The 26,616-nt window shown below is 40.5% G+C and overlaps 1 protein-coding gene across 13 annotated transcripts in view; it reads left to right on the forward strand.

The window, feature by feature from the left end:
• Ercc1 (DNA excision repair protein Ercc1) overlaps positions 1-26,616 on the forward strand; it is a 222,878-nt gene that overhangs the window by 65,825 nt on the left and 130,437 nt on the right. For all 13 annotated transcript variants that reach the window (XM_067119873.1, XM_067119866.1, XM_067119867.1 and 10 more), the window contains one exon: positions 26-220. In XM_067119873.1, the coding sequence (XP_066975974.1) occupies positions 26-220 (195 nt within the window). The remainder of the gene's footprint in view (positions 1-25; positions 221-26,616) is intronic.

The following is a 26,616-nucleotide window of genomic DNA, read 5'->3' on the forward strand; positions in this document are numbered from 1 at the left end:
ATCAGGGCTTTAAATTATATTACAGCGAGGAAATCCCATATTAAAATCAATTCGAAATGTACCATGGGAGTATGGAGAAATTGTACCAGACTATGTGATGGGAGCAACCACCTGTGCCTTATTTTTGAGTTTACGATACCATAACCTCAATCCAAATTACGTCCATGATAGACTCAAACAACTTGGCCATCAGTATGAACTTCGAGTGTTGCTTATTCTTGTAAGTACTGTACTGTTTGTCTTCATTGGAAGTATCATAGACCAGATTGTTATTACCCCTTACTTGACATGTAGCTAATATTTGGCAAAAAATACATTTGTATTTTGAGGCCAGTTTCTGTAACACCACCCTGTACACATTAAATGTCAGTCCACAAGTCCTCAGATAGTGGTTCCTAGAACTTTCTCAGCATGATGAGGTGATTACTGGTACTTACAGACTTGTTGATTATATCCTGAGCATCATTATTCTCATATGAAGGACTCCTTAGTGTGGTGAGAGAGCTCTTCACAAATTTCTCTTCTTATTTTAAGTCCAAAAACTTTAATTTTTAGAATTTCTTTTTGTTGTTCCCTATTCTCTTTTCTATTCTTCATGTACTGTATGCCCACAACTGATCATTTTGCAGCCAAATGGCATAGGCATGTTAAGATTAAGTTGACATTAAATTGGAAAGAGGGGAAGGGTCTTTGCCAAGCATTTTCATTATTAAAACTAAAGTACAGTACCTTGTTTGATTGAATGATGGAAAGTTTATCTGTATATGATCTCTTCTTTTTTTATGTCCTATTTTTTTTTTTTTATTTCCTATTATCTTCTATAACTTCTTGAAAATAAACACCATATTCTTTGGAAGCGTGAATTTCAAGTCAGTGGCCACTGTAGGATTCACCTTCTGAATAATAATTAAGATCTGTTCTAGTGCTGGGTTCAGTTTCAATAAACTGAGTATGCATTTTGATTCCATCTCTGGGGCAACTTTTTTAAGGAGGGTTTCTCTGTTCCATGATATGTAGTTGACTGATCACAGGCATATTACCAGGAACTTCAACACCCTGTTTCCTGGATCATGTCCAGTCCTAGGCACTTCATGCAACTGAAGAAGACAAAAAGATGATCAAGTGGCTCAAGCAGGATAGCACATGCTGTAGGTACAAAGTCCTTTACTTGCTGCCTTCCTGGACTTGTTAGTAAGAAGAATGAATGACTAATTAACCATCAATATGTCTTCTGCTGCTGTTGCCTCTTCAGCTCTTGTGTCTTCCTTGTCTGCTACTGATCCTCCAATGGCTGTAGTGATGCTTGCAGCTGAGCAAGTTGGCTCTACTGTATAATTTCTCCCCCTCCAGCCTTTATGATCCCCACCCCCTGGTGTGCAAGATGACTAAGAAGTCTGACAAGTTGAAGAAAAGGAAGACTTGTACTTGCTGTTTTTCCTCCTCATCTTCCTCCTTGTTATCGTCATTGTTGTCTTTTAGTTCGTCGTTTTCTTCATCCTGCTCCTCCTCATCTGTGGATTCTCTCCCTGACCATGAAAGGAGAAGGGGAAGTCCAGGCCCAGTCTGAAGAAGTCCAGGTGGACTTCTGATCACTGTTCCTCACGACAGGAGACCGGAGGTGCCAGTTCATCACCCAGTGATCATCATACCTCAGGCAGGGCTAATGCTACAGTGCATGCGTACTAGGATAGCAAAATTTAGTATAATTGGAGAGAGGGATATCAGGGACTTTTTAAGGAATATGAGAGGTTTTGCATGGTAAAGTTTGATGAGAATAAAAGTTTATGGGCGAGAGAGTTTGGAGACTACGAGACTGTATGTACTGGAAGGATGACTGGCTAAGTTTTAAAAGATGATTTTGAATGTGGGGAACCAAAGTTATGATGTGGTGAAAGAGAATGATTGAACAAGTTACAAGATTGAAAGAGAATGTAAAGTGTTGAAAAAAGAATAAGGATGAGGATTTATGAATAGGAATAAATAAAAGTGTATACAGTAATACTTCGATCTTACACGATGCGAGTTGCACGAATTCACACACACAAACCTTTCACTGGAACCTGACTAATTGGCATACGCAATTTTTTCACAGACACAAGAAATTCTCGAGAAACCCTGCAGAAGTGGTTATGTTTAATTTTTGAAGTAATTTACAGGTTTTCATGTTTTTATGTGTAAAATCTGTATGAAAAATGCATTTCATGCTTTTGTGTAAAATTTGTATGAAAAATATATTTCATGCTTTTATATGTAAAATCCACATGAAAAATGCATTTCATGCTTTCATGTGTAAAATCTGTATGAAAAATGTATTTCATGCTTTTATGTGTAAAATCTATATGAAAAATGCATTTCATGCTTTTATGTGTAAAATCTGTATGAAAAATGTATTATTTTTATTTTTGTACATACATAAATATGAAGCTAAGGTAATTTCAGCACATTCAGTTAGTGTACTTTTACAAGATGTGATACCCATTTGCAAAGTTACTGCACTTTTCAAAGATGATACCCCTGCAGAAAATGCTAGTTTAATGTTTGAAGTACATTTATAAGTTTTCATGCTTTCAGCTGTAAAATCAATATGGAAAATTTATATTTATATTTTTGTAGATAAATATCATACAAGTATTATGTCCATTCGCAAAGTCCTTGTCACTAGGACTTTACATGACCTTGAGATGAGGTTGTTCAGTCGCGCTCATTTGATAAAATGAATTCGTTAATGTAATATCAGAGATGTAACTAAGAGTTGTATAAGTGTCATTCTTTGAAAATTACTTTGTTAACCTCAGAGAAAACTGCTGGTGCAATCTGTATGTGCATGTAATTACAGCATGTTCAGTTGGTGTACTTTTACAAGATGTGATACCCATTTGCAAAGTTACTGCACTTTTCAAAGATGATACCCTGGCAGAAAGTGTGTTTAATTTTTAAGTACTATTTTACAAGTTTTCGTGTTTTTAGCTGTAAAATCAGAATGGAAAGTTTGTGTTGGGTCTAATGCTAGGCAGGATCAGAAAATGATACTCATCATGGTCTCGTATCTTCATTACAACTGACTCACAGCGGAAGACGGAAGTACAGATAGCTCGTGACAATGACGTCACTTATATGGGCGGCGCTTAGGTGCTGCTAGCAGGTTCATGAGCTAATACATCTTACATCTCCCTCCCAAAATATTACGAAGAGGGTAATATTTTCCGACTTATCATTGACAACACATTGGCAACACTAAAGACAGACAATACGATAAGCGAAATGACTAACACTTTTAAAGAAAAACATTAGAGACAGGTATGGTAAACCGCAATCATAATGAGTAATGGCAACATTAAGATGATGGAAAAGTAGAGAGAGTGAAAGAGTTCAACATCAGTGGCATTAACATATAAAGTGAAATAATCATCACATCAGCAAATACGAACTCAAGGTACATTTAAATTCAGTAAAAGAAAAAAAAAGAAAATACTTTCATCTTGTAAAATGCAGAATCAAAGCATGGTTAATTATACATAATCGTTCATCCAGGCAGGGGCCTCTCTTCCTTGAGGGCCGCACCTTTGGCGTTGATGGGGAAGACTTAGGCTCATGAGCCGCCGTCCCTCGGTAGGAGTGGCTCCTGTTGGCTTACTGGCGGGCAGTTCAATGACCTTGAGGTGTCGTCTGTTTCTTATCGGCCGAACGCTCACTGCCATCTAATCTTACTGTGTACTGCCTATGAGGTCGTTGCTTGACTATAATTCCCAGCCTGTCCCAGGCCTTAGTCATCTGGTTCTGAACTTCTTAGCGTGTGCCTGGCTGTATGGGTGTGAGCCTCCTGTTGGTGCCGCTGTCAGTTATCTTCTCATTTTCTTTTGCTACTTGCGTTCTCTTTTCTATTGGATTTTTCCAATGGCGGTCTACCATATAGTTGAGTTTTGCGGTGTCGGAACACCATCGCGTAGCTGTCTCCCAGTTGCCAGTTGTGCGGAGATTTATTTATACCCCTCAGGCGTGTTCAGGTACTGTAGCATGGCCAATGACACCTTGTCGTTATCGAGGCTCCCAGTCCCACTGATACTTGTTCTAATTATCCTCTTGCGGACTTAACTGACCTCGGCTCTCCCATTTGACTGCGGGTAGTGGGCAGATGATAGCGTATGTCAACTCTCCATCTCCTATAGAAGACCATCATTTCTTCACTCACTAGGTTGGTGCCGCCGTCCGTGAGACAATTGTTCAGGTGCTCCCCACCGGTGAAGTAATTCCTAAGTTTTGTCATGACCTTTGCAGACGAGGTGCCATTAGGGAAGTGGGCTATTTCGAGCCAACCTGTAAGCCTGTCGCAGTATGCCATGTCGTGTGTCCTGCAAGCTGAAACAGGTCCATGACGGTCTGTTGAGCCGGATACTCTGGGGCAGGGGTCATCCTCATGACTTCGCAGGCAGTGATGGTGAGTGGGCGTTGAGCGATGTACACTGTGAATGATGATGCTGGAGGTCACCTCGATGCCCGGCCAATAGACGGAATGTCTCGCTCTTCTCAACATTGTATCTAGGCCTTGATGTCCAGCATGAAGGTTGGCGGCTACCTGATGGGCGGAGCCCTTCCGGGGGATGACAAGGCGGATGCAGCTGTCGTTGAAACAGTATGTGACCAGGTTGCCGGATGTAGATAAACGTTCCCTGACGCTGTAGAAGGGCCTCAAACATGCAATTTCTTGGGATTTCTTGGGTTCCAGTCCCCTGCAGTCACTCGAGCGACTAGTAGCTGATATGCTGGGTCGTCCAGGCGGCCTCTTCAACAATTTTCTCATCTGGTACACTGCTCCTGTAGGTTTTTCTGTGATTGCTGACACCATGGCAATCATTAATTCTTCGTTGAAGCTCTCATCCTGTTTATCTCGCGGTCCTCAGGGCAGGAAATCGAGAGGAAGTCAGCAGCATGATTTCTCTTGCCTGGTAGGTATTTAACATGGAAATTATACAATAATGTTTTCTCCTTCAATCTAAACAGTCTGGGGTTGGTAATATCGCCGAGACTTCTATTGTCTAGTAACTTAACTAAAGGGCGGTGATCTGTGACAATTGTCAAGTTGGCAGCCCAATAAGAACAACCGCGCCTTTTTTAAACACCAGGCCACAAGGGCTTCCCCCTCCACCGCTGCATACCCAGACTCGCGGGCGTGAGGAAATGACTGCCCAGCGCTATTCTCCAACCATCTCTACAGCAGAATGGGGTGACGGATGTACAGCTGCAATATTGCTGGAGGGACCAAGCCCACGCCCTCTTTACTCCAGTCAGTGACTGCAACAGTTGGTCGCAGCTTTGTCGTAGTAGGTGAGGCCATCCTTGGCTAACTTGCAGGCGGTGTTTTGCACTTGACGAAACCTCTCCTGAAGGGTGCTCATCCCAATAGACCTGTTTGCCTGAGGGCTTCTTCAGTAGGTCTCTAAAGTGGGTCATGATAGGCGCTGTTGTCGGAAGGGGGCCAGCTGATTGTGAAACCATACCATGACCTAATGTCAGATATTGTGGGCTTTTGGGGCATCGAAACTTCTGATGGCGGATAGACAATCTTCTGAAGGCTTGTAGGAGTCCCAACCAACATCAAACCCAACAATTCCCTTCTTTCTTGCAGAACTTAAACTTTTCTGGTTTTAGGTGATGCCTTTAGATGCACAGACTGTGAGGAAGTCATACACATGCCAAAAGGCCCCTTCCACGCTTGAATCATAGAGAGGTGTGTCATCCACACACTTGAATTTCCTGGGTACTTCTTCAATGGCATCATCGAAGAGCGTGTATATCGTCGGAGGCAGAACAATGCCCCATTGGTGTCCTTTGGTATTGATACCTGCCCCAAGGTGTGATGAATGTAGTTGGGGTATGCTCTCCTTGTCCAGTTCCACCCGGTGAAATCCCCAACAGGCGTCGGCCACAGTCTTGTATGAGCAGAGGGGAATGCTGGATACCATATCCGAAGGCGTGGGGTATGGTGGTCTCCCTCCTACAACTTGCATTGAGCTTCTGATAGTCGACTGTATGTCTTGGTTGCCCGATTTCTTGGCCGACCACCATGCGTGAACACCATTCTGTGGGCTTCCCAGGGGGAGCTCGTTGTAAGACCCCTCTCTTAATGTCCTCCTCCAACTGGGCTTTCACCTCTTTTTCCCAGTGCTTGGGTACTGATGCAGGTGCGTGGCAGGCATAAGGAACTGCATCAGGTAATAGGTGGATACGGTGGGGTTTCCCTTCCATTACCGGGAGGGGCTCGCTCTCGGTGTTGAAGGTCGTGCTTGAAAAATGGGCTAATAACCAGTCTTCCAATATGGTAATATTCTTCTCAGTAGGGGAAAAGCGGGATGGTCGACGGTCTTGCAGATTGATCGGTTGCTTGACGGGACGTATGGGTGCACTTGCTGCTGTGGGGCGGAGTCGAGAAGGGGCATGGTTTTGAAACGTTTCTGGCACAAGACCTAGTTTCTTGCTGGCGTCCAGGATAGATAAAAGTCATTGGAAGACTTTACAAGATACACTTCCTGGGTTGTGTGCCTCCTTGTATTCTATAGTACACAAGGTCGACCTAAACACTTCAGATGTAGGTTGGCAAAGTCTCATAACCCTCCCTTCAACCTCCGCGCGGCGGTTTCCGTTCAACGTCGCAAGAACAGCGGGTCCCGCAACACAAGCCTGGGCACCAGTGTCCGGCACCGGCTCATTACACTGGACCACTCAGTTGAGTTGGCCAAGCATACATCAACACGAATAGTGGGTTGTGGGGATGGCCCATTCCGCAACTGCCTCTGCGCTCACGACAACTGCAGTCACTGCACTCACTATGTCCGACTCCTCTGCCAGACCACTGACATTTTTCTTGGTGCTCCGCCCTCTGCAACACTTCTTCAGGTGTCCAGTTTTACCGCACCGTGACATGTCGTGTTTCTTGCGGGACATGAGGAATACCAAAGGCATGCCCAGATACCACAATTACCACAGGGCGTGATTGTACTTTCACAGGGCACTCTTGTCACATTTATTAAGGGCGGCAGCCACCTCGGGTTCTTCCTCACCGCCCGGCAGCAGCTGCTGGGGGGAAGCTGCTAGGCCATGCCCTGCCACGAAGGGCGTGCGTCACGGGCGACCTCAAACACACTGCACATGACTCTGAGAGTCGATATCACGAATATCATTACACGACTGAAATACTTGCCTTTTTAGCACTTTATCACTTAGGCCTACCATGAGCTTACGTAATAGCATATATTCAGATAAATCATGATTACAATTAGGACAAGTGAATGCACAATCGGTAGCCTTTTGCGTACACTTAATAAAAAAATCATTAAAGGACTCACTAGGACAACATGGTTTTGTACCCGGAAAAAGTACACAAACCCAACTGTTAGTCCACCATGAAAGCATATATAAAAAATATGATAAATGAAAAAGGTACAGATGTAGTTTACCTAGACTTTGCAAAAGCTTTTGACAAGGTAGATCATAATATTAGCAAAAAAATTAGAAAACATAACATTGTTGACAAAGTAGGAAGATGGATAAAGAATTTTTGCAAAACAGAAAACAGATAGTGATTGCAAGCGATGAAAATTGGATGAAGCTACGGTAATATCCGATTGTACCACAAGGTACAGTGTTAGCTGCATTGCTGTTTGTGATTATGATTGCAGACATAGACAGTAATGTTAAGGACTCCAGTAGTAAGTTTCGCAGATGACACAAGAATAAGTAGAAATTGCTTGTGATGAAGATAGGAACAAGCTACAAAGAGACCTAAACAAAATATATAAATGGGCAGAGATAAATAGGATGGTATTTAACTCTGATAAATTTGAATCAGTGAACTATGGTGATAAAGTAGGAATGCTATATGCATATAAAGGACTAATATAGAGACAATCACAAACAAGGAAGCAGTTAAAGACCTTGGTGTGATGTTGAATAGGAATATGTTATGCAATGATCAAATAGCAATTCTATTGGCAAATGCAAAGCAAAAAAATGGGAATGCTGTTCCGGCACTTCAAAACAAGAAAAGCTGAACACATGATTATGCTTTATAAATAAATGCGTCACGTGTAATCCTTGAATACAGTGAACCCTGGTTTATACGCGGTAGATAGGTTCCAGAACTGGCGCGATAGCTGAAAATCAGAAGTAGGGACACCATATTTACAGTATTTATTTAACATGTATTCAGACTTTTAAAACCCTCCTTTACATAGTACTGTTAACAAACCACCCTTTACAGTAATGTACAGATATCTACAATACGTACATACAGTACACAGGCACAAATGATAAGCAATAAAACAGTAAGTGAACATAAAAAAAAATAAAAGATTGTTATGGTGCGTACTGTACAATTGTACAGTATTTTACTCACGATAGAGTTGGAAGTTACAATAAAGCCCTCCTCGTATGTACTGTTAACAACCACCCTTTAATGTACAGAACATAATGCATGTACAATACCTAATCTAAAACAGGCACTAATATTAAAATGTTAGAATATTAAAGTATATAAAGAAATAAAGATTGTTACTGTACCCACCATGAAAGAAGTTGAAGAAAAACTTGAATGATGATGGCGATGAATTTGCTGCACAGTAGAAATGATGATGATGAAGCTGATGATGTCTTCTACTGTGCAGCCAATGATTGTATTTTACGTCTCTTCAGACTGAGGTGTCTTTTCCTGGGACACCTCTTCTTCTTCTGGGACACTTCTTCCAATTTCTTCCGAAGGCATAGTAGCAGGAGGAACTGGCTCTTTTTGCGAGGCTGGAAGAACATTGTGATGGGAAGTTGCTGCGCTGCTTCTTTTTTGATCGAAGAAGCATCCTGTAAAGTCATGTCTTCATCGATTTTGTTGCAGAACTGCAGAGAGCGAACCATATCCTCGTCCCATTCTTGTGACAATTCTTTCAGCTCCTTCGCTGGGGTTGCAGAGCTTGGCAAGCCGTTCTAATGTTAAGCCTGTTTCTTCGACAACTTCTTGGGTCTCTTCCTGTGGTTCATTTTCTTCCTCACTGGCTGATTTTGTCAGGTCTTGAGGTCTCGTCAGTTAGCGGCTGGGAATGGCAGTCCAACAACTTCGTCAGCGTCTTCCGTCGTCATAACCGCCAAACCCGTCACCTCCAATTATCGCAGCCAACTGCACAGATTTCCGTACTGCAGAGTGTTGAATCTCGGCAGGCGTAAATCCTCGTCGTCGTAAACAATCTCGGACCACAACTTCCTCCAGCTCGTGTTAGCGGTAGCGGTTTCATTTCTTGCAGTGCCTTCTGGATGTTCTGAAGGCGCGTAGCAACAATGTGCACTGCCGCCAATACGCCTTCAAATTGAATGTTTCATCCTCATCTTCTTGGCGGCATCCACACACATAGCGAGTCCGCCAAGGTATTCTTAGGTATGTAGAGGGCCTTGACACCCTGATAACCCCTGGTCCATCGGTTGAATTAAGGGCGTTGTGTTGGGTGGCAGGAACTCAACCTGAATGCCCTCATGCGAAAGATCAGTCGCATGTCACCAGCGTTATCCAACAGGAGAAGGATCTTAAATGGCAAGCCCTTCTCTAAGAGATATTTACTGACTTGTGGGATAAAACACTGGTGGAACCAGTTGGAGGTCAACATCTTCGTAATCCATGCTTTTGGATTATGTATCCAATACAGGAAGGGAGATTCTTATTTTTTTTTTCAAAGCACGAGGGTTTTTCGACTTATAAATAAGCCTGGCTTCATAAAAATCCCGCAGCATTGCCACACATCCGAGGGTAACACGATCTTTGAATGCTTTAAAGCCAGAGGCTTTGGCTTCTTCTTTGAACAGGAAAGTTCGATGGCATTCTCTTCCAAAACAAACCCGTCTCGTCCATATTAAAGACTTGTTGGGCTTGTATCCACCTTCAGCGATAATATTCTTGAGCGTCTCATTGGCGTAAGTTTCAGCGGTGACCCGTGTCCGTGAGCAGCCCTCGCCATGCAGGAAAGCGGCTTTTCAGGCGAGCGTTTCTGAAGCAGCGAACCATCCAGCTGCTGGCGGTAAAACGTCGTGTCTGAGGCTGGGAATCAGTGGATGTCCTGCTTGAGGTTCATCTACATCATCTTCGTCGTCTTCCTCTTCTTCTTCAGCGTGGTCGCCATCATCTTGAGGTTCCTTTGCGCGAAATTCTCATACAACCTCAAAGCCTTGGTTCGGATGGTGTTCGTATCCAAGGCTATTTTCTTCTTCGACGATCGGCAATCCAGATTGACAAAGCACCTTCCATATGGGCGATCGTTTTATTACGACGTAACAACTTCGCTTTGCTGACTTGCTAAAGGTGATGGCAGCCGTCTTCCTAATCTTACGCCTCATCCTTCTTAATGTAGCGAGCGGTGGATTCGTTCACTCAAAATGGCGGGCCGCGACGCGTAACTTCTCCCTTCCTTCAACATATCGAAGTGTCACCTTCTCAACAATCGTCATCATTTCCGTTGGCGTTTTAGGCTCAGTACCAGCCTTAGCAGAAGCAGAACAGCTTGGGAGCCATTGTGGGGTTAAACAAAGTTAAAAAAAAGTTCAACTTCAAACACACACTGCCACGCACAGCACAAGTAATGTAAACAACATCTATCTACCGAGAGGCGGGAAAGCGAAGTGGGCGAGAAGATGCTGCAGGTCAGAGACAAAGGAAGCTGCTGCTTGGGTCGGAGAAGCGGTCAAAACACCAATCACAGGCGAGATTACAAAACTTGGGAGCTGATTCGTCATCTGTCACCAATGGAACCAATCACAGCCCATCTTACATGCTAGTTTCAAATTCAAATATACTTTACACTATTTTATGCTTTTTTTGTTGTAGTAGTATAGGTTTATTCGAGATGTGATTTTGCAACAAACAGTATTATTGGATGCAGTACAAAGATTCATGGAAAAGATGCATTCATTACATTTGTATTTTATAATTAGTGTATATGTAGCCATCAGCAGCCTTACACCATTCAAATATGACAATGTCAGACTGCATCTGATTAAGCGTTTCATGTTCAGTTTAATTTTTACTAGTACTATAATGAATTATCGTATGATCACATTCTCTTTTGTTTAATTTCATTTTGTACTGAATTATATGTCATAATGCAATGAACCAACAGTACTACAGATATTAATAATTATTAATGGAATTAATGAAATATTTGGGTCTTCATATATCCAGCGACTATTTTGAAATTTCCGGAAAATCCGCTGTATATTTTCTCTTATAATATACATACGTAATGGAAAAAATCCCCGAAGTCGTGAATCCGTGATAGTCGAACCGCGAAGTAGCGAGGGTTCACTGTATTGCAATATGATATGGTACCCACACTACCAAAAGGATATTGCACAAATAGAGAGTGTACAGAGGTCATTTACAGCTAGAATAGAAAAAGTTAAGGACCTTGACTACTGGGAAAAGACTACAATTCTTAAATTTATATAGTCTTGAAAGGAGAAGAGAAAGCCGCTACATGGTAATTCAAGCATGGAAACAGATGAGAAGGAATTACCGAAAACATCATGGAACTAAAAATATCAAAAGAGCAAGCAGAGGTAGATTAATAGTGCCAAAAACTATACCAGGAAAACTAAGAAAGCACACAGGACATTAATCCACACGCACCAGCATCGATAATGCAGCGTCTATTCAATAAGCTACCAGCTCATCTGAGGAACATAACAGGGTAGCGTAGATGTGTTTAAGAATAAGCTCGACAAATATCTAAGATGCATCCCAGACCATCCAAGATTGGAAAGATGCAAAATACACCGGAAGATCGTTAGCAATTCTCTGAAGTAGACATCAAAGGTGCCTCACACTGAGGACCTGGGGCAACTTGAAGGAACTGTAAGTCTGTAAGGTAAGGCTCTTGGGCCAAATAAAAAAACTCTAGCCACTGCACTCTTGATTAGAAGCTTTTATCACTAATTGTAACTGCATTGAATGCCCCTTCAGTAGAGGGCACTCCACTCTTGCGTCGGTATATCTGAGTCAAGTGCGTTGCAATATCGGGACACAATGTAGCCTTATGTGATGAACAACCTCGTTAGGCTTCACCTTGCATAGCTGCAGCCAACACTCCATTGACCGTTTCCAAGACCTGAAGGCTGCAGGGGACACCTCAGCCTCGCACTTTCTGGAGCTGCTGATGAAGGGATCCCTTGGTTGGGGACATTGCTATCCCGGGTGACAACGCTGTTATCTCAGCCTGAAGGTTCTGGATGGCCTGTTGCTGGGTTTGTATGCGTGTTGAGCCTGCAGCATTGAAGCCGGCGATATCCTGACGCCAGTTCCTGAACTTCTTGTCCTTGCAATTCTGCCCCTGGGGGATGCAAGCGAGGGTTGTCTCGGCGGTGGTGCCATGCTGTACTATGGATATGGCTGTAGGTCCTGTTTCTTCATTCACTGCGCCATGGTGGGTCTAATGCTAGGCAGGATCAGGAAATGATACTCATCATGGTTTCGTATCTTCATTACAACTGACTCACAGCGGAAGGCGGAGTACAGATGGCTCGTGACAATGGCGTCACTTATGGGGCGCGTTGGGCTCTGCTAGCAGGTTCATGAGCTAATACATCTTACAGTTTGTATTTATATATTTGTGCTTAAATACAATACAAAAGCAGTACAGTTACTGTATATTACAGTATCTCTCTCTCTCTCTCTCTCTCTCTCTCTCTCTCTCTCTCTCTCTCTCTCTCTCTCTCTCTCTCTCTCTCTCTCTCTCTCTCTCTCTCATTAGTAGTTAGCGCTCAAACATATTTTTTGCTTATTATTTCTCTGTACGTTATTACCTGTACAGTATATAATTTTAAATTGATTGAATTTTACCTGTAATGTACTACATTCTACGAACATTATGTACATGTTTTCGTTATTTTATTGAATTGTACCTTTGTTATGACTGTGACGCAAAGAAAACGGCTTTTACTCTAAGTGAAAAAGGAAATGACAACCCATGAAGTAGGGGTAACATTAGTATACGTACACATCTACTGTAAATGCGCTATTATGAAACTGTGCAGTACCCAGTTTTTATGTCAACCATTTATTTCTTTTTTAAGGGTAATAAGCTAAATTTTAAATAAAATGACGCTAACTTTAGTTCATTTAACCCTTAAACGCCGAGCCTCTATTTACAATGTAGAGGGATGAATAAATTTGTTTTTATTTAGCATTTCCAACGTTTTGTGAGAGAGAGAGAGAGAGTGTAATTGTCGTTAGTGAGTGCTTGGTTGTTGGAAGAGGGATGAGGTCGTTAGTTTGTTTCTGGCGCTGTCTGTCTGTGGAATATATGTGAGGATTTTCGGTTTTGGAGGCAGTCTTGAGTCAGAGCTGAGTGCTAGTCAGTCGTTTTTTTGGTCTTAAACAGTTTGTTTGTGTCCTGATTCAGAAGTTGTTATTTTTCCTTGTTAGTGTGTTGTTTCTTGTTGCTGTATGTTCGTGAGTCGTGTGTTTTCTGTTTTGGTTTGGTTTTTGTGGTTCTGTGTGCTGTGTTGGCGACCCCGTGGGCGCCTTACTCCATCTTCCAGCAACCGAGGACCAGGGAGAGTGTTGTGTACTGTTTTTGTGGTTTTGAATTCCGCCACAACAAAAGTGTCTGCCGTATGCTGGCGGTGTTCGGGAGTTAGCGCCGAAGCGGAAAAAAGATTTTTTCAAAAATCACAGCACTCTTAGTTTTTAAGATTAAGAGTTCATTTTGGCTCTTTTTTTGTCATTGCCTGAAGTTTAGTATGCAACCATCAGAAATGGAAAAAATATCATTATCATATATAAATATTGAAATATATGACAGCGCGAAAAAAAATTTCATATAATTGTATACAAATCGCGCTGTGAGCAAAACGGTTAAAGCTAATGAGTTATATTTTTTCTTTGCATTGTACACTAAATTGCGATGATTTTGGTATATAACAAATTGTAAAATGATCAAAGCAACACAGAGAAAATATTATCACAAAATGATGCATGAATTTGTAATGCGCGGACGTAAAAAAATTTGTTTTTTTCAAAAGTTCACCATAAATCGAAATATTGTGCTAGAGTCTTCCCATTTGTTGCAAAATGAAGGTAATTGTTTGAATATTACTAGACTGTAAGTGTTTTAGCTTACAATTGCAGTTTTCGACCATGTCGGTCGAGTTTTTTCTATTTATCGTGATTTATATGAAAATATTTCAAAACTGATGAAAGCTACAACCATGAGTTATTTTTTGTTGTATTCTACATGAAATTGCACACATTTTCATATATAAAACTTTATGTAACGGCTATTAGAAAAACGGTGCAAACATTACGACAAAGTAGTGAAAGAATATCTGAGATTTTCGGCTGAGTTAGCGAGCGGACGTAAGGGAAAATTTTTTTCAAAAATTCACCATAAATCGAAATATTGTGCTACAGACTTCCAATTTGTTGCAAAATGAAGGTAAATGATTGAATATTACTGGAATGTAAGAGTTTTAGCTTACTGTTGCATTTTTCGACCATTTCGGTCGAGTCAAAGTTGACCGAAGGTTGAAATTTTGGCACAACGTGATTTATATGAAAATATTTCAAAACTGATAAAAGCTACAACCATGAGTTATTTTTTGTTGTATTCTACATGAAATTGTGCACCTTTTCATATATAAAACGTAATGTAACAACTAATATAAAACTGTCCAAACATTACGACAAAGTGACGAAAGAATTTCTGAGATGTTCGGCAGAGTTACCGCGCGCGGACATAAGGAAAAAGTTTTTTTTAAAAATTCACCATAAATCGAAATATTGTGCTAGAGACTTCCAATTTGTTGCAAAATGAAGGTAAATGATTGAATATTACTAGAATGTAAGAGTTTTAGCTTACAATTGCATTTTCTACCATTTTGGTCAGTCAAAGTTGACGAAGGTTGAAATTTTAGTACTTGTCGTGATTTATGTGAAAATATTTCCAAACTGATAAAAGCTACAACCATGGGTTGTTTTTGTTTATTTTACATGAAATTGCACACATTTCATATATAAAACTTTACGTAACGGCTAATATAAAGCAGTTGCAAAAATTACAACAAAATGACGAAAAAGAATTTCTGAAATTTTGGCCAAGTTACGCATGGGCGTAAGGGAAAAAGTTTTTTTCAAAAATTCACCATATATCGAAATATTGTGCTAGAGACTTCCAATTTATTGCAAAATGTAGGTAAATGATTGAATATTACTAGAATGTAAGAGTTTTAGCTTACAATTGCGTTTTTCTACCATTTCGGTCGAGTCAAAGTTGACCGAAGGTTGAAATTTTTTGTAGTCGATGTACAGTACGTCCACTTGTCACCCGACAGACAATTTTAGTTGACTTACTATACGTCCAGTCGGCGTTTAAGGGTTAAAAGTTAGCTTAATACTTTGTTAAAATGATTAGGATCATATTTAGTACTTAAACTCTAGAAATAAACATTTATTAGCAATTTTAAAGACCATGCCAAAGTTACACGAAAATTCACGTTGCCCGAGGGGCTGCGGAACCTAACCTCGCGTAAGTTAGGGGTATGAATGTAAATATACTATATGTGTATTGGTAGGAAACCTTAGCAAAGAAGAACCTTAATGATTGAATGATCAATGAGAATAAAGCATTAATCAAACAACTCCTTGCTATGGTTCCAGATTGGTTAGTAGAATTTCTAATCTTGAAAAGGAAAGAAAATGAAGTCAGTGGGTGGAAGATTAAAATGTGATGAAGTGTTGGAGATAATTAAGGATTATAAGTTTGAGAAAATAATGTGTGAAGAATGAGAATGAAAGGGGAATATGTGCTGGAAAGAATGTAAAATGACATAGAGAAGCACTAATGTTTGTGTGGTAGAGAAGGTTTTAGAAGATTATTATAGTAAAGGAATGGATAAAAGAACGTTACTTAAAAGAGCAAGTGGTAACGGAAGAAGAGAAAGGAGTGCAAGTTCTCAAGTAAAATAATGCAAATGTCATGAGTGAAAGGTCAAGATTGAAGTGTTTTAGAATGGGGAGAGAAGGACACGATAAGAGTAAGTATAGGTATGCCTTGGAAACATGTTTTGTGTGATGAATCTGGTCATGGAATAAGAGTGTTAGTCTGTTTTTTGAATGTGGAAATGTAGAGCACATGGCAAAGGCTTGTGAGACAGAGTGTTGTAGGGGTATGTGGTAACAGTGATCAGAGTGGCCATTTTACACGTATATGAAGGGCATCCTGGACCCAGTGTGCGGTGTGTGGCATGATTGGCCATGAAGGGGTTCAACGAAGTGAGCCCTATGATCTAGAAGGGAAACATGTTTTAAATGTGAAATAGGCTTTTGTTTGTGTATGACAGTGTTTGAATGTGGAAATTAAATGCAGAAGAATAAAACTGAATGCTCTAATGTGTACGGGACATGGAATAAGTGTGATGTTTAAGACTGTGCATCATAGACTGACAGGGATTGAAGGGCTGCAAGGGTATGGAGGTTATGTGAAAGGAACTGGCAACCTCAGTGTGTCAGTGATCTCAAGGTTTGTTAAAGTGATTGGAGTAGGCAGTACAGTACATGTACATGGATGAATGAGGATGAGTTTTGTGTGGTGGATAGTGAATATGACAAGTATGATGTGTCATTAGGATATAAGTTTGTGCATGAGAATAAGATAATTGTATATCCAAGAATGGAGGTGTTGGGGATGAAAGTGAGTGACAGTGCTGGAGTTCAAAGTATTTGGGTCAAAATGATAAGTGGTGTGGAAGCGTATGTTGTCAAGGATGTGAAAAATACCCAACGATAGTTGTAAAGTGATTGTTGTGAAAGTAGGCTGGAGTGCTTATGTGGGAGAAAATGCAAAGGTGAAAGTAGGCTGGAGTGCCTGTGTGGGAGAAAATGCAAAGATAAGTATATGAGTTCTTTATGGATGGGGCAAAAGGTGACCATAAAACGAGATGTATTGTATGTGTGTGTGTGATGTGCTTGATGTGGAAGAAGCGTTTGTTGTCAAGTATGTATGGATGTGAGGAAGAAATGGCATAGAAGTATACATGTAGGTGATAGGTTGGGGTATATGACACTACAGTTAATATGGGTGATGAGCACTTCATGTAGAAGTATTGCATTATGTTATGGAAAATGGAAGATGACTGGAAGTATGTTGAGTTGGTGAAAGGAATTAGTATAGACAGCCATTTCAGTGAGAAAGAAAGGCAACAGGTGTATGAGATGTTACGGAGGAGGAGGCAGGTGATCAGTAGGAATGATATCAATGCAACAGGTGTATGAGATGTTATGGATGAGGAGGCTGATAATCAATAGGAATGATATCGATGCAGCAGGTGTATGAGATGTTATGGATGAGGAGGCTGGTAATCAATAGGAATGATATTGATGCAACAGGTGTATGAGATGTTATGGATGAGGAGGCTGGTAATCAGTAGGAATGATATCGATGCAACAGGTGTATGAGATGTTATGGATGAGGAGGCTGGTAATCAATAGGAATGATATCAATGCAACAGGTGTATGAGATGTTATGGATGAGGAGGCTGGTAATCAGTAGGAATGATATCGATGCAACAGGTGTATGAGATGTTATGGATGAGGAGGCTGGTAATCAGTAGGAATGATATCGATGCAACAGGTGTATGAGATGTTATGGATGAGGAGGCTGGTAATCAGTAGGAATGATATCGATGCAACAGGTGTATGAGATGTTATGGATGAGGAGGCTGGTAATCAGTAGGAATGATATCGATGCAACAGGTGTATGAGATGTTGTGGACGAGGAGGCAGGTGATCAGTAGGAATGATATCGATGCAACAGATATATGAGATGTTATGGATGAGGAGGCTGGTAATCAGTAGGAATGATATCGATGCAACAGATATATGAGATGTTATGGATGAGGAGGCTGGTAATCAGTAGGAATGATATCGATGCAACAGGTGTATGAGATGTTGTGGACGAGGAGGCAGGTGATCAGTAGGAATGATATCAATGCAACAGATATATGAGATGTTATGGATGAGGAGGCTGGTAATCAGTAGGAATGATATCGATGCAACAGGTGTATGAGATGTTATGGATGAGGAGGCTGGTAATCAATAAGAATGATATCGATGCAACAGGTGTATGAGATGTTATGGATGAGGAGGCTGGTAATCAGTAGGAATGATATCTCGATGCAACAGGTGTATGAGATGATGTGGATGAGGAGGCAGGTGATCAGTAGGAATGATATCGATGCAACAGATATATGAGATGTTATGGATGAGGAGGCTGGTAATCAGTAGTAATGATATCAGTGCAACAGGTGTATGAGATGTTGTGGACAAGGAGGCAGGTGATCAGTAGGAATGATATCGATACAATAGGTGTATGAGATGTTATGGACAAGGAGGTAGGTAATCAGGAGGAATATCAATTTCAGTGGAGCAATGTTGCTCAAATTTAAGCTTATTTTTAAAAAATAATACTCCTCTTTGTCAGCATCCTCATCACTTAACTCTACCATTTATAAAAGAAATTGTAAGATAGTGTAAAGAATTAGACTGAGCAGGAATGATTGAACTGAGTGAACGGAATGCTGTATGTTACCTGTATAAAAGCTGATGGAAGATTGTGGATGTGTGTTGACATTAGAAGAGTGAATGACATGATTGTAAAGGATAGTTCCTACACAAATACAAACTTCATTCTTTACATAGGGATTTAGCTTGTGAATGCCAGCTGGAATGGCCGTTTAACCTTTACAGGCTGGGCTAAATATACATTAACAATACCCCGAGACAGAGCAAACTTCAAAGTTGGCTAGTTTAATTTCCAACCCTGTGTGGAGACTCTTTTCGAAGACATTCTTAAAAATACTCTAATTTTAACGAGTTATACATGCTATTTTTATTTATTTATTTTTGTTTATGATTATAGCTCACATAATATCATAAAAGACAAGAATTAAAATTAGCAAAAATCCCTGAGTATATTTATGGACAAATATTTATGGAATATGCTGGTGTAGCACCTTTAAGCGAGTTATATATGTTCTTTCTAATATTTTTTTGGACTTTGCAAAATTACATTTACAGCTGACTTACTATCATAAAAGATAAGAGCTAAAACCAACAGCAATGGAGTGATTTCTCCATCTCTGACTCCTTCTGAATGTTTGGTGGAGAGTTGAAGGAGGGGGAGGATGCTCAGTCTCCCTTCTCCCTCTCCTTCCCCTTCATAATCCCCTCCCCCCTCCCCCTCTTCCTCTTCCCTCCCTCTTCCTCTTCCCCTCCCTCTTCCTCTTCCCCCCTCTTCCCCTCCTCTTCCTCTTCCCCTCCCTCTTCCTCTTCCTTCCCCCTCCCATTCTGGAGCACGATCAAATGTTAATTTAGCTGTCATCTCCTTCCCCCTCCACTTTCTCCTACCCCTGCCACCTTTCCTCCCTACCCCCTTCCTCCTCCTCTTTCCCCTCCCCCATTCTCATTTCCTCCCCTACCCCTTCCCCCTCTCCTCCATCCTCCCTCCTCCCTCCCCTCCCCTTCCCCTCCAGCTCCTTCCCCTTTCCCTCCTCTTCCATCCCTTCCCCTCCCCCATTTCCCTTCTCCTCACCTTCCTACTCCCCCCCTTTCCTCCTCCCTTCCCTGTAAACAGATATAAATTTTGTTAATTACAGTCATAAATCAATTACAGTTTATGTCAAAACTAAAAGGTATAAAATAAAAAACAAAAAAATGTTCTTAAATCATGCTTTTATTAAAATGCACTGAAAAGTAAAAAATAATTTTTTGAAACACACCAGGGTTTTCTTACAATTAATCATGTCTACAAAAATAGAAGTGTGGGCCCCAAACATGAAAGGAAATGAGAAAAGAAATATATTTTTTTTATTTCTTGTAGCATTTCCTTCCATGTTTGGGACCCATGCTTTTATTTTTGTAGATATAATTGATTGTAAGAAAATTCAGGTGTCTCAAAAAATTATATTTTACTTTTTAGTGCATTTATAACGCCTACTGGGCGTATCATGCGTCGACTAAAATTGTCTGTTAGGTGCCAAGTGGATGTACCGTACGATCGACTACAAAAAATTTCAACCTTCAGTCAACTTTGACTCGACAAAAATGGTCGAAAAACGCAATTGTAAGCTAAAACTCTTAAATTCTAGTAATATTCAATCATTTGCCTTCATTTTGCAACAAATTGAAGTCTCTAGCACAATATTTCGATTTATGGTGAATTTTGAAAAAACTTTTCTTTTCGTCCTTGGTAACTTTCGGCGAAAATTTCAGAAATTCTTTCGTCATTTTGTCGTAATTTTGCACTGTTTTATATTAGCCGTTACGTAAAGTTTATATATGAAAATGTGCGCAATTTCATGTAAATACAACAAAAATACAACCCATGGTTGTAGCTTTTATCAGTTTGGAAATATTTTCATATAAATCTTGATAACTGCTAAAATTTCAACCTTCGGTCAACTTTGACTCGACCGAAATGGTAAAAAAACACAATTGTAAGCTAAAACTCTTACATTCTAGTAATATTCAATCATTTAACTTCATTTTGCAACAAATTGGAAGTCTCTAGCACAATATTTCGATTTATGATGAGTTTTTGAAAAAACTTTTTCCCTTACGTCCGCGCCAGAAATTCTTTCATCACGTTGTCGTAATGTTTGCACCGTTTTATATTAGTCGTTACATAAGTTTTATATATGGAAATGTACAATTTCATGTAAGAATACAACAGAAAATAACTCATGGTTGTAGCTTTTATCAGTTTTGAAATATTTTCATATAAATCACGATAACTGCCAAAATTTCAACCTTTGGTCAAATTTAACTCGACCAAAATGATAAAAAAACGCAATTATAAGCTAAAACTCTTACATTCTAGTAATATTCAATCATGTACCTTCATTTTTGCAACAAATTGAAGTCTCTAGCACAGTATTTCGATTTATGGTGAATTTCTGAAAAAAAACTTTCCTTACGTTTTGTCATAAGTAACTTAGCTGAACATCTCAGAAATTCTTTCGTCACGTTGTCATAATGTTTGCATCTTTTTACATTAGTCGTTACATAAACTTTTATATATGCAAATGTGCGCAATTTCATGTAGAATACAACAGAAAATAATTCATGGTTGTAGCTTTTATCAGTTTTGAAATATTTTCACATAAATCACGATAACTGCCAAAATTTCAACCTTGGTCAACTTTAACTCGACCGAAATGGTCAAAAAACGCAATTGTAAGCTAAAACTCTTACATTCTAGTAATATTCAATCATTTACCTTTATTTTGCAATAAATTGGAAGTGTCTAGCACAATATTTCGATTTATGGTGAATTTTGAGAAAAAACATTTTCCTAACGTCCTTGCTTGAAACTCGGCGAACATCTCAAATTCTTTAAATCACGTTGTCGTAATGTTTGCACCGTTTTATATTAGTCGTTACATAAACTTTTATATATGAAAATGTGCACAATTTCATGTACAATACAACAGAAAATAACTCATGGTTGTAGCTTTTATCAGTTTTGAAATATTTTCATATAAATTACGATAAATAGAAAAAATTTGACCTTTGGTCAACTTTAACTCGACCGAAATGGTCAAAAACTGCAATTGTAAGCTAAAACACTTACAGTTTAGTAATATTCAATCAATTTGCTTCATTTTCAACAAACGGGAAGTCTGTAGCACAATATTTCGATTTATGGTGAATTTTTTGAAAAAATAAATTTTTTTAAATCCATCGTTCTGCAGTTCATGCATCATATTGTGATAATATTTTCTCTGTGTTGTTTTGATCGTTTTACAATTTGTTATATACCAAAATCATCGCAATTTAGTGTACAATACAAAGAAAAAAAATAATCTGTTAGCTTTAACCGTTTTGCTCACAGCGTGATTTGTATAAAATTATATATGAAAATTTTTTTTTGCTCTGTCATATGTTCCAATATTTATATATGATAATGATATTTTTTTTTCATTTCTGATGGTTGCATACTAAACTTCAGGCAACGACAAAATGGAGGCCAAAAATGAACTCTTAATCTTAAAAACTAAGAGTGCTGTGATTTTTAAAAAACTTTTTTCGCTTAGCGCTAACTCCTAACAACGCCGGCATATGGGAAGCGTTTTTGTAAATAGAGGCTCGCATTTAAGGGTTAATAAAAAGCATGTTAAAAAATTCTTTTTTGTTTTTTATTCCTTTTATCCTTTATGATTCAGGTAAATAACAGTTGACTTGCATCAGTACTTATTATATGTAAAACAATTATGGATTAAGCCTAACCGTGAACAACGTAATACAGACAAATGCTTCTGACCAATAGACCTAGTAATGAGACTTGATTCCTAATAAGTACTTGAGAATTGAAACCATACATAATTGATAAAACACAGGCTTTGCTTTTTGTCATTTTAGTTTTTATCTTTTAACTTTTATTCAGGGTTGGCATGGGTAGATACCCGGGGACCTACCTGCTTGCCTGCCCGGGCTGGTTTTTTTACTCTAAAAACCCGGGCGGGTTTTTTCAAGTTTTTAGCTGTTTTCTGCTTCTATAATCCATTATCATTGTTCTATTGTGTAACTTTTAATTTGATACATAATTTAAAGTAGAACAAATATATTTACAACCCCCTTTTTTAGTCAAAGGGACCCACGAGAGCCTCATGCAGTTACGTCGGCCTTAGGCAGCGCCCCGGCTAAATCCCTTATCAGAGAACTTATAGCACAGGGTTGGTACGTATTCATTCGGTTGCAGAAGCTTGTCACTATTGTGATAGGATATCAGGTCTCAGGGGGTCTGCACTTTGACCCCTATCCGCGCATTGATGAATCAATTCATGGCTAAACATCTCCACTGGTTACACCTTTCCATTTGCGCTTCCGTGGCTAGTTCGAATGAATCGGGTCAAAACGCGACTACGCATCTACTGCGCATGCGCATGTTGCCAACCCAATGTATTTCTAGCCGCGCTTTTTGGTGTGTGTGGTAAAATCTTTTCCGTCGTAATTTGAAGGATTATCAACTTTATCTAGCATGGAGTCTTCATCTCAGTCAACGGGGAATAAGATAAGTACCTGCCCTACCCCAATCACAAAATTTAGTCCTGCTTAACTAATATTTTCATATATTTGTTAGTGTCTGAAATGATGGCTGGGGGCGTCATACCGCTACCGTATTTAGGCTAGGATTCTGCCTTAATTAAAGCGAAAAGCATAGGTTAGGGTAGGATTTTTAGATTCCAGCATGTCAAAAACCCTAAGCGTGAACTGTTAAACATGCTTGGAAAGTTTATATAATCCTGCTTGTTATGAAATTCTGATAGCCCGAACGCTAGTGCTAAGCGCTAAAGTTAGGCTAACCTTTGCTACTTTTAGGTTTACTGAAGCGGATGATAGCCTCTTTCGGTACTTGAGGTAATTCCTTTTAGTGTTGTCTGTGTGACTTGACTATGTTTTGGACATTTTGATAGAGTTTTTCGTGTAAAACCTCCGATTTATGTCCCATTGTCAGTGTAGAAAAATGATGCGGGCTTCTGGAACATTCTAGAAGGTTCCATCGAAGCTATGTCGAAGCCTTCGACTCAGAATCGTTTCATAACGAAAATCTCATATGATACACTGGCTCCCAGTCGAGTTACCAGATACCTCAAGTCGAATTATTTCGAAATAGTAGCTTTTCTCATGACGAATTGATTCGAAATAGTAACTTTATGTCGAATTGATTCGAAATAGTAGCTCTTTTATGTCGAATAGTGTAATATAGAAATGAGTTATGAACTCAAATAAAGATATGTTGTTCTATTAGCTGTAAGGTTGTTGCCATGCACCATTGAAGTTGTGAGTATCGATTCTTGCCAACGATATTCGTCTGGGGCGATCGATGTCCTATATCGGATATATATAGATCCCCCAGTCTAGGCTATGCCTACATGGTAGCCCACATTCTTGGTGTATGATACCCTCGACTCGGATGGCATGGATTTACCTGTTGCTCTGTCATAGAACTGACATAATCCCAATACTATTCGACTTCCTTGTTCGTGATCATAGATCGCCCTTCAGTTGTAGCTCTCTCAGTGAGTAACCCCCTTTTTCCCGTGCCTAGCGCCCATTGGAGACGAGCCTCGAACAGGGATGTCGACTGGGCATGAATCAGCCATTCGAGATAGTAGAATGAATGTCACCACATTCGAGAATATAAAAAGAGATGGTAGAATGAATGTCACCTCATTCGAGAATATAAAAACTATATGCTCGTTTTTCTCATGATGTAATGGCTTATATAACATAGTTCTTAAACATTTTAGGGGTGTTTCATAGTATTATTTTCTTTTATAGGCTCTGCCAAAGAAGTGCGCTAATGCCGCCTGTAAGAAGCGGATAGACTCCATCAAGACTCAGCATGAGTTTTTGTTGGGGGGTGTCTCCTGCAGTGTACAGAAAACGGACCATCCATACTGGAGTCCGGAAGGGTGTGACATATGTACTGAGTGGCTGTCATGGGCTCGTACGGGCGATCACACTGTTTCTGGCTCTATGGCAAATATTAATATACTGTACAACATTTAAGATCATGGGTAAGAGGCGTCTCCAAAATTGGCCCAAAAGGTCCTCTTGGCTATTTGCCAGACAAAGGTGTAAGAGATTTTCTCTTCCCCACGGCCAGAATTCAGTCGATCAGGGGTTATGAGAACTCGCCTCATGATGTCGTGGTGGATCCTAATGCATCCACTGTGGTGCCCCCCTTCATACCAGGGGATGAAATCGATTTGGGAGAATCTGAAAATCTGGATGATGAGGGGGATCTATCTGATGCTGAGCCTCGACCCCCAATAGATCAACCGATTCTTGGCAGCATCCCTAGTAAATCGACTCTATGGATGTCGATGGGATAATGTTTCAGTCCGCATAACTGCTTCTACTAAAGAAAGTTTGCGGCACAAAACTAGGATGTCTGCAATGGAATCAAAGCTGGACAAGTTGATTGAACTACAACTTGCAAAATCTTTTGATACAGGGGCTCAGGGACAGACTCGGAGCAAGAACAAGTGTCAGATCCACCCATTAATATAGATGATTTCCCAGATTTGAGAGTGGTGGAGGACGGCCAGAGCAGTTTAATCCCTGGGTGGTGGCATCACGGCTAGCTAGAGCGGTGGATGGCATCTTCTATGATAGTGATGTATGCACCCCTCTAGCTAGGTTAGAGTTTGCAAAACCTTTTGTCCACTTCAAAGGTAGTAAGTTTTGCTTTCGATGCCAAACGCCTATGGTACCGGAGGAAACCATGATTTTTACCCAGGATCAGGCGAAGGGCTTCCTTTCTAATATCTGCCAGGACCTGGGAGGTAGTGCTCTGGGCACCCAGGTTCTTGCTAGGAACCTTCCTGCCTGGAAAGTACCAGTTCCTATCTATCACCAATAAACTGTTCAAATCTTGGGAAAAGAACTGGGTAGAGTCAGCCGCCCATGGGACGAAGTTCTCTTTAAAGGAACTCCAGGACTTTGGAACAGTTCTGCCAGATCCCATGGGACGATCTAACAAAACCATTAGCAGGCTTCACAGAGGTGATGAAGAAAGGCAAATTTCTAGCAAATCATGCCCGTTCATGCTTTTTGCGGACACTCCTTACCTTGCCGACACCCTGTGTGTTCAGGAGTTCGGCGGAAACTATTAATGTCCTGCATTACAACCTTTGACATTAATGGAATCTCAGGCATACCTGCTATGACCAACAAAAGAGATTCAGTGCTCCCAAGGTTACAAATTTGGAACATGGGCCCAATCTTCATTCACCTTCTGGAGGCTTGGACGGCGTCCAAAATAAAACTTAGACGTCAAGCCCTAAAATTTGCTGACCAGAAGTCTATGCCAGTAAAGGAGCTCCTCTTCGCCTCCCCTGTTTATTGACCTCTTCCCTAGGGACCTAGTAACCAAGCTGAATAATACTGCTACCCCGGAGGTATCAAATTTGAGGAGTTACTAGGATATGACCCGGAAGCAGACCCAAGGGGGTTAAAACGCAGGAAGCAGCAACAATATAAGAAGGCTTTTAAAGCACCAGCTCTTCCTGTGCGAGACCCAGGACAAGGTCCCTCTTCCCAGAAACAATTCCCTATGCCGCACTCTCAGCCATCCTTGAAGGGCAGCAGTGCACTGCCATCTCAACAATCCCAGTTTAGGCAGTTCCAGGAGGCTTGAGGCGGTTGTGGAAGAGGCGGATCCTTTCGAGGGAAGAAAGGTAACGGGAAGACGAGGTGGTGGTAGAGGTCAGTTCAACCAGTGAGACATTTCAGGTTGGGGGCAGACTAAAGAGGTTCCAGGAAGCCTGGAAAGTGTCCTCTTGGGACTATCAAGTGGTATCAAAAGGTCTGCGCTGGGATTGGAAGGGCCCCTTCCGCAACAAATACTTTCATCAGCGCAGCACAAAAGAGTCGATCCTATTTGTGAACAAAATGCTAATAAAGGACACAAGAGAAATGCCACTTTATCAGGTTCCAGGGAGGCTTTTCAGTGTTCCAAAGAGGGACTCTCAGGAAGGAGAGTCATTCTGGACCTCTCTGTCCTCAACAAAGCAATAAACTGTCCCAAA

This window comes from Macrobrachium rosenbergii, chromosome 17, assembly GCF_040412425.1.
Source record: "Macrobrachium rosenbergii isolate ZJJX-2024 chromosome 17, ASM4041242v1, whole genome shotgun sequence".
In the NCBI taxonomy this organism is placed as follows: Eukaryota; Metazoa; Arthropoda; class Malacostraca; order Decapoda; family Palaemonidae; genus Macrobrachium; species Macrobrachium rosenbergii.